This window comes from Juglans regia, chromosome 6, assembly GCF_001411555.2.
Source record: "Juglans regia cultivar Chandler chromosome 6, Walnut 2.0, whole genome shotgun sequence".
In the NCBI taxonomy this organism is placed as follows: Eukaryota; Viridiplantae; Streptophyta; class Magnoliopsida; order Fagales; family Juglandaceae; genus Juglans; species Juglans regia.
Genome location: NC_049906.1, coordinates 4,646,633 through 4,655,519, shown reverse-complemented (window position 1 = coordinate 4,655,519; position 8,887 = coordinate 4,646,633). Strand labels below are relative to the sequence as shown.

At 36.2% G+C, this 8,887-nt stretch overlaps 1 protein-coding gene across 1 annotated transcript; it reads right to left on the bottom strand.

Annotated features, from left to right (window-relative positions):
- Positions 1-3,035: 3,035 nt before the first annotated feature.
- On the bottom strand, positions 3,036-6,732 carry LOC108983799. Its single transcript, XM_018955561.1, has 3 exons — positions 4,175-6,732; positions 3,979-4,066; positions 3,036-3,875 (listed from the first exon to the last, which is right to left on the bottom strand). The coding sequence occupies exons 1-3, from the start codon at positions 6,730-6,732 to the stop codon at positions 3,036-3,038; spliced, it is 3,486 nt and encodes a 1,161-aa protein (XP_018811106.1).
- Positions 6,733-8,887: the final 2,155 nt, after the last annotated feature.

Here is an 8,887-nt window from a genome sequence, read left to right as displayed (position 1 = left end):
GCAGATTACGCATGAACAAAACTTTGCCGTTACCTGTCGTGAGTAGCGAAGCCGTAGGCTCTCACAATTTCGAAATGCCACCTTCCTCGCTTCCTTCCAAATTGTGCGTTGAAAGCGGTTCGCTCGGTTAAGTAGTACTATTCTCTTATAAATTTATTTATCTCCTTCCCGGTTAAAACACAAAGAAGTACTTGCCTTGCGTTGTGTATTGAAAGAACTGGCCGACTCACGTCTTGTCTACTTTACTTTTTAGTTCCAGGATTACACTTTTGCCCCTCCACTTTTGCCATAACCCGCCAACCTGCCAAATTATTTTCACCTTCCCGCCTATCACTTACATGACCCACCAACCTTTTGCCCCTCCACTTTTGCCATGACCCACCAACCTGCCAAAGTGTTTTCACCTTCCCGATTATCAATATTGAGATATTTCATTTCCTTTCCAAGTTACACAAATAAGATTTAATTCAATAAGTTTTTCTCTTCAAAAAAAAAAAAAACTAATTCAATAAGTTTTCTTTCTAATAATTTATTGGTAAATCATTATAACGATATGCATTTCTCTATTTTATTTAAATTCAATTTTTATATTGGATTATCTATTCACTTTTTATATAATAATAAAATATTATTATTTAATAATTTTTTTATTTAATTTATTTTTATCACATTTTGTAGTTCTACCAATTAAATATTAGTGATAATTATATTCTAATCAAATTATTATTAAAAAAATTCATATTTTCAAGTCATTTAATGCTAATAACAAAAAAATATTTGATTAAACTCACCCAAAATTATACCTAAATTTCTTAATTACAAACCAAATAGTATTTTTGCTTAGAGTGATTCCACTAATATTTTAATATTTGATGAACCAACAATAGTCTTTTATTTTTAGTCAAGCACTGTAGCTGAAATCCAAATTATTTTAGATATGCCCAACTCAATATGGGGTCTTTTTGGTAGTACTTATATAAATTTTGGTTATAATTTGGCCAAGCCAATGAGATCAAATGCTATAATGTGCTTTCTTCGCCACATTTTTTCTATTGTAATATAATTTAATATCATTTACCATATAATTTATGAAGTAATATAGTGCCTTATCTGCCTTGTTTTTACCTTCCTGCTAGTTAGTATTTGGGAATATCCCATCTAAAATATTTAACTCTGAATAATATTTAACCTATTTTCCTTTCTAATAATTTATCTCCTACCTTGAGCCAATTTTATGAAGTTGGCTCTATTGGATGGGATATTCAATAGGGAAATGATATATTATATAATTTTTTAAAGAATATAAGATATCATTTCCCTATTATAAGAGGAGTTGGCTCAATTGATTAGAGCCGGTGACAACACCCATATTCTTGAAAAGAAAAATAATTCAATAGTTATACAGTCGTGCGAGTTCCACATCGAGCGGAAGTCTAACCTATGTTAATATTGTCCCATCATTGGAGTGATAAAATATCGATATTATCCATTTACAAATGGGATAATCGATAATTCTCGTCATTCCATAAATGACGGGTATTCAAGTGACTATATCTTAACCACTTTACAGTTTATCTCGAATTTGGTTTGACAGATGGTTTGGAGTGTGGAGCTCAACTTTATTTTTTATTTTAGTCTCTTGTTTTTCATTTCGCCATTACAAGTTACTATCATTGACAAAATAAATAACAAGTTACTGCCATTAACAAAATAAAAATTCAAAGTCCTGTGGCCATACTCATTCCATAACAATCCAACTAAATCCTATTCCGTCAATACAACTAAATATTGTCATTCACAAAATAAATAACAAGTTGCTGTAACTAATATTCAAAATGTAATTCCAAGCCATCAGGTCATATTCATTCCATAACAATCCAACCTAACTCAGTTTCGTCCATGGAAGTTGCTATCATTCACAAAATAAATAACAAGTTGCTGCCATTCACAAAATAAAAATTCCTAACCATCAAGCCATACTCATTCCATAACAATCCAACAAAACTCAGTTTCATAATTACAAGTTGTTGTCATTCACAAAATACCAAAAGAAGCTGCTGCCATTCAGAAGATTGTCACCAACACAAGCTGTTGTCATTCTTTCACAAGCCAACTTTGAGATCATTCAACTTGTATTGCTGTCATTCAGGCCTATGAGTAACAAGTTGTTGCCATATCTAAAATGTAATTCCAAGCATCAGCCCCACGATCATTCCATAGCAATCATTTATTTAGCCCACAATCCTGCAATTTCAAGCATCAGCCCACGATCAACCCCTGCTGCATGTTGCTGCACATAAACAAACTAGTTGTTTTTGCTACCTTACAGTAATGTTGTATAAGGAAGCCTAATGGTAACCAGAGCATGCATGAAATAAATGCAATACTCAATCCAAAAGCAAGAACCCATAAAACCCACACTAATATTCAATAAATGCAATACTCAATCCAAAAGCTTCTATATATAAAATTAATGGTACGTACCATAATTGAGAAGTAAAAACAGTCCATGCCCACCAACGTAATGCTCTCATAGCCTAGAATAGAAATAACTTTCCCAAGGTAACATATAACCTTTTGTTCTGAAAAGAAATAGACTAAAAAAAAAACAGGAAAAACTTTTACTCCTCTAAAGACACGATAGTAATTAAAGTTAATAAATTTGAAAGGAAGATAGATGAAAGCATGCATTTCTTTGCAACTTAACAAAAGATGTGATAGTGCAAAATGACAACACTTATAGTCTTATTGCAGAAAATAAAGTTACCTCCAAAATAAGCACTTTATGCTCTGACTCCAACCTTCTAACCTGGGGACAAAGGGGAAACAGATATTGCAATGAGTATTTGGCAAATAATGTCCGTTTTACTATAGGAAAGTATTGAGGGTAGAGTCAAGATTATCAATTGTGGCAATTAAACATCAATACATGAAAAAGAATTGATGTTTAATGGAAAATCATCAGCAAGCGTTCATTAATAGTGCAAAATACAAATGTACTTGAATTAGACATGCATGCTCTAAAAAACCGCACCTTAGTTTGAATTAGATGAGCACTCTTGCTCATCAGTGGAACTATTTTCATCATCGGTCTCTGAATCAGTGTCTTCAAGTAGGTCTTCATCAGTGGAAGGGTTGGACATAGTATCACTGGAATGAGACTCTTCATCCTCTAATACACCTTCCATATTAGGCTGGTCCTCGACAATGTGATGAGTTCCCCCAGATAATGCATTAGTGGATACAATGTTGGGCTCAACATCTGCCCTTAGCCATGGAGACTGAATGCCATTTTGGTCTATCTGGACATGTGTAAGAACATCAGAAGACTGTTCTTCTTGAAACACATTGGCCTCGGTAGAGTCATCCCCTTCATCATCTAAGTGTACTGATTCAACATCATAGACATTCCTATATGTGATCTTCTGCACGACATGCCAAGAACCAGATAATTTTGTGTCTTTGAGGTAAAATACTTGCGAAGCTTGGGATGCCAATACGAACGGGTCATCCTTATACCAAGTTTTGGACATATTGACACTTGTAAGATGGTCACCAATCTTGATACCTCTAATTGTATCACCAACATCAAACCAATCACAAGAAAATAACCATACTCGTCGCCATCCCATGTACCTCACCTCTAATATATCATTCAGAACACCATAGAAGTCAACCATAGTCCCTTGGTGTTCACTTGTAACTACTACACCACTATTTTGTGTCCTACGGTTCACTTCCCGAAGCTTTGTATGAAATCGTATACCGTTCATTATACAACCAGAATATGAACCCACCCAAGGGTCTGGTCCACAAGCTATTGCATAAAGATCATCAGAGACATTCAGAGGATCCGTAGCACGCAGCGCTTGAATCTAGAAATGATGAAGAAAAGTATGTGAAAAGGCAACCACAATGACTAAGGCTTAATGATCATCCGTACCAAAGTTGATAGATAGGCGCATTAATAGAACTTACACGTTTCCTAAACCACGATGGAAATTCAACTTCATGCCTCCTTTCAATGTTAGATATGCTCTGCTCCTTCAAAATGTTATTATGCTCCCTGCAATGTGTAATAAAATGATTTAGTTTCAACCAAAGTGCAAAGATGGTGAATGACCACCACAATTAAAGTTTAGATAAAGTGCCAGGGTCAATGATGGGTTCTTACTCCAAATATTGGTCAATCTCGGTGCAGTTGTTGAGGGCGTACCATCTGGCAGTTTTAAATAGTTTCTTCTCTAAGTGGATGGCTATTGCATTACCGAGTGGCCGTACTTTCTGAGAAAATATTGAGAAGCCAGATATCTCGGATGTTTGCACACCAACATCAATATTTCGATCCTCTCGAGTGAACCTAGTTGGTACGTCATGTAGATACATCGATGAGAAAGTCAAACATTCTTCATGAATATAAGCCTCAGCAATGGACCCTTCTGGGCGGGCTTTGTTTTTCACGTACCGCTTAAATTTTCCCAAATACCTTTCGAATGGATACATCCATCTGTATTGAACTGGGCCTCCAAGCATCAACTCTCGGGGCAAGTGGATAGCTAGGTGGACCATTACGTCAAAAAAGTTAGGTGGAAATATCATTTCTAGCTTGCAAAGAATGAGGACAATGTCAGTCTCAAGACGTTTCACTGCTTCTTTCTTACATGTTCGTGCACATAATTCGCTAAAGAATGAGCTAAGTTCCATCAATGCCACCCGGATGTCATGTCTTAAGTACCCTCCGATTGCAGCTGGCAATAGCCTTTGCATGAATATGTGGGCATCATGACTTTTCATACCAGATATTTTACAGTCAGTAACATTAACACATCTGGAAATATTAGATGCAAAACCATCAGGAAATTTGACCGAGTTTAGCCATGAACAAAACTTTTTTCTCTCATCTCCATGCAACATGAAATATGCATGGGGGATTATAACCCGATCACCAACTTCTCTCAAATGTAAGTCTTTTCTTATACGGAGTTCGGCCAAGTCCCGTCGGGCATTGATACCATCTTTTGTTTTACCTGGAATATCCATCAATGTACCCAACACATTGTCACAAATGTTTTTTTCGATGTGCATGACGTCTAGATTATGTCGAAGTTTTAGAGATGGCCAATAGGGTAGATCGAAGAAGATACTTCGTTTTGTCCAATTTAACTCCTCGGGTGCGCGTTTCCTTCTCTTACTGGCCTTGCCAAAATCTACATGACCGATGCCATTTAATTGATGAAGTATGTCCTCTCCCAAAAGTTGCATAGGTGGTAACCGATGATCCTCTTTGCCATTAAAAGAGCTCTTCTTGGATCTCCAGATGTGACCTACTGGTAGGAAGCGCCGATGACCCATGTAACAATGTTTTCGCCCATGTCTCAACCACTGAGATTCTGTATCTAGATTACAACAAGGACATGCCAACTTTCCTTTAGTGCTCCAGCCAGAAAGGTTACCGTATGCGGGAAAATCATTAATTGTCCACAATAACGCTGCATGTAATTGAAATCTTTGTCCAACCATGGCATCATACGTATCAACACCGTTTTCCCACAAATCAAGTAGTTCATCAACTAAAGGCCGTAAGTAAACATCAATTTCATTGCCAGGAGATTTAGGCCCAGGAATTAGAGCAGACAACATGAAGAACGGATCTTTCATACATAACCATGGAGGCAAGTTATATGGAACTAAAATCACTGGCCATATACTGTATGGTTTACTCATATTATTGAATGGGTTAAATCCATCACTAGCAAGACCGAGCCTGACATTACGAGCATCTTCAGCAAACCAACGATGTTCTCTATCAAATGTGGTCCACACCTCTGAGTCCGCAGGATGTCGCAAAGTGCTTTCATCGTGCACCCTTTCTGATCGATGCCACCTCATTGATGATGCAGTTTTCTTGGACATAAATAGTCTCTGCAACCTTGGCTTAAGTGGAAAATACCGCACTACCTTTTGGGGTACTGGTCGTTTAGAGGGTGTGGAGGAAGACAACCACCTAGATGCTTTACACTTTGGGCACTCTTGCTTGTTGATATTTTCCTTGTAAAATAGTACACAATCGTTTGGACATGCATGAATTTTAATGTATGTAAATCCCAGCCCGCGCTCCAATGATCGTGCATCATGGAAAGAATCTGGCAAGAGCACTTTGGGAAAAGCTGTTTTCAATAGTTTAAGTAGCATGTTAAAGGATTTTATACTCCACCCACCAATTGATTTGATGTGGAGCAACTTCACAATAAATGATAATTTAGAAAATGTTGTGCAACCATCATAAAGTGGACGTCGAGCATCTTCCAAGAGCTTCTCAAAAGTGGTTGGTTCGGGTTCAACCGTGCTAGTTCCCGAGGTATGTGGAGCTGCGTCTTCATCAATCCCAACTGTGGTTGCCGCATGAATGTCACCCAACATGTCGTCGATGTCATCAACGTAACTATCATCAAGATTATCAGGCTCCTCATCGTCGGGGCCCATGAAATTCATCGGTTCTTGCTCCCCATGAAAAATCCAATCAGTGTAAGTTGGATCAATGCCCGTAATAAATAAATGTCGTTCTACCTGGCTTATAGGCAGGAACAAGTTATTACGACATCTACGACATGGACACTTAATATTGTTGTTTCCAAGGGCATGAGCTCGAGCCATTATGAGAAACTGCCTAACTCCTTCGCCATATTCCCTTGACCTAAACCTATCAGTGAGGTGCATCCAAGTTTTGTCCATCTGAAAAATAAAATATTTGAACACTAGGTTTATTATAAAAGGACACCAATCTAACAAACATGGATTGGAGTTCCTATGTCAAAACAACCCATTATTATTTCGAAAACATAATGTGAATGCCTCCCTTAATTAACAAAATGTTAATGGCTCATTTTTAATTGGTGCTTGAAATTTCTATATGGAAGGAATATCATTTGAATCATGTGAAATCGAAAACAGGGGATCAAGTTATGAAAAGATAATATGAAAGAGCCATTTCTTTTGCTAAAAGGGGCAACGAAGTTGGAAATATTGAGAAGGCTCAATATTAGTTAACTGTAAGTCATATATTGTCTTAACAATGAAAGCATGGCCTGTATATCATGGTCGAAAAGCACGAGTCAAATGGGAAATAATGTTGATCCAGTTTCCTCGTAATTACTCCCCTTTCTAGTGAAGAAAATAGGTATGGGTTACAATACATTTTGCTGGTAAAGTGAGCCAGTTTCCTGTTAAAATGATGCCTTTATAGTTTTTGCTGCTGTATGTTTCAATTTTCTGTGATGTCTGTTTTGATTTTCTGTAAATTATATTTGTGTGATTTTGTGTGGCTTCTTTGACTTGCAGCTTCCATGGAAGAGAAAACAAGAAAACCATGAAGAGATTTGGACGTTTGGACTGTCATTGGATTGAAAAAGAAGTGAAAGAGGAGCAAAGGAAATTGGGTTCTAACTAGATAAAAGACATGTTGCTTTTGTAGCCTTTTAAAGGAAAAAAAGGTTACTTTGTAGGAGAAAGCAAATTGGGTTTATAATTTTAATTGTTGAGAAGTTTATGTGGTTAATTTGTTCATTGTAGTCAGGAATTTTTTTTTTTTTTTTGGATTAATGAACTTGGTACATGTACCATTAATCATGTATTTAGCATATCATTCCCACCGGGTGGGGGAGTTAAGCACAAGGAAAATTCCATCACAACACCAAGATTGACGAGCACAAGTGAACTTGAGTAATATGAAGAATTTCTTTCTTTTTTAACTCATCTTTTCGAAGTCTCATCATGTCGAAGTCTCAGTTTCTTTTTTAACTCATCTTTCTTTTTTGTATGGAGTTTTTATTAAATTTAAATGTGCTCATGAGATCAACACCCTTTTCAAGGTTCTTGATGATCTAATGTTCAAGGGTGGATATTTGTTCAAGAAAATAGCAACAGATTCTTTAAGTTGCTGGGGAGTTGTGCCATTAGGAGAGGAGTTCCTAAAGTTAAACCTTCTGTGAAATTGTGAATACTGAGTCTAATAATTTGGATTAGGTTTCACAGTTTTATGGTCAACAAAAGAAAAAGTGGAGACCTCATTTTGAGCTTTTCCTATTTGAAGGACCTCTGTTTTGTTATTCAAACAATTATGTTCATTTTGAAATTTTTCTAGTTTTTGTAGTAAAAACATACTTGGATGAACATATGACTGCTGCATAATATGCATGGAAATCTAACTGCACAGTATACTGAAATGAAGTAATTTGCTATGGTCTCAACTATTACAGCTTTAGAAACAATACATTTATGTTTTATGTAATGGATACTGTTTTTAATCAATTTGTACTATTATCTGCTTCCAGGACTTTTATGTTCTGAATTTTTTTTTTATTTTTCATTCCAAACGCCCATGTGCCTTGCATGTTCAGCCACTACTAGTGTGTATATATATATATACACACATACAGATCACACACCATGCAATCAGTTATTACTTTTCAAAATAAAAATCATGATGAAATAGGGATGGATCGTGGCCCAAATAATAGTTCATGGAAATAAAACCTAACATTTAGTGCATATTGCAGTGGAGAAGATTGGGGCAATGGGGAAAACTTTTACAAAGAAACGGATGCAATTTTAGATGAAAGATATTGGGGAAATGACACATATCGAAAAGTAATGTGAGTGGTTGAAATTTCATGAGGTCTTTGACTATCCCAATTTCAATGGTCTGACATCTACCATTGAAATATATTAACCATGAAATTTCATATGGTCTTTAACCCAATTTGACTATCACAATTGATACTAAAATACATGCAAAATATTAACCCTCCCACTAACTGATGGAGATGCACCAAAACATCAGAGCTTATTGAAAAGAAAAAATCTGGTGGATCTCGTAATCGGAAATTGT

Excerpts from the sequence above, each read along its gene's own strand:
- LOC108983799 (XM_018955561.1), bottom strand. The coding sequence starts at position 6,732 with ATGGACAAAACTTGGATGCACCTCACTGATAGGTTTAGGTCAAGGGAA. Across the intron at positions 4,067-4,174 it reads GAGATTGACCAATATTTGGA|GGAGCATAATAACATTTTGA; the intron begins GTAAGAACCCAT and ends TACACATTGCAG. Across the intron at positions 3,876-3,978 it reads CATCGTGGTTTAGGAAACGT|ATTCAAGCGCTGCGTGCTAC; the intron begins GTAAGTTCTATT and ends CATCATTTCTAG.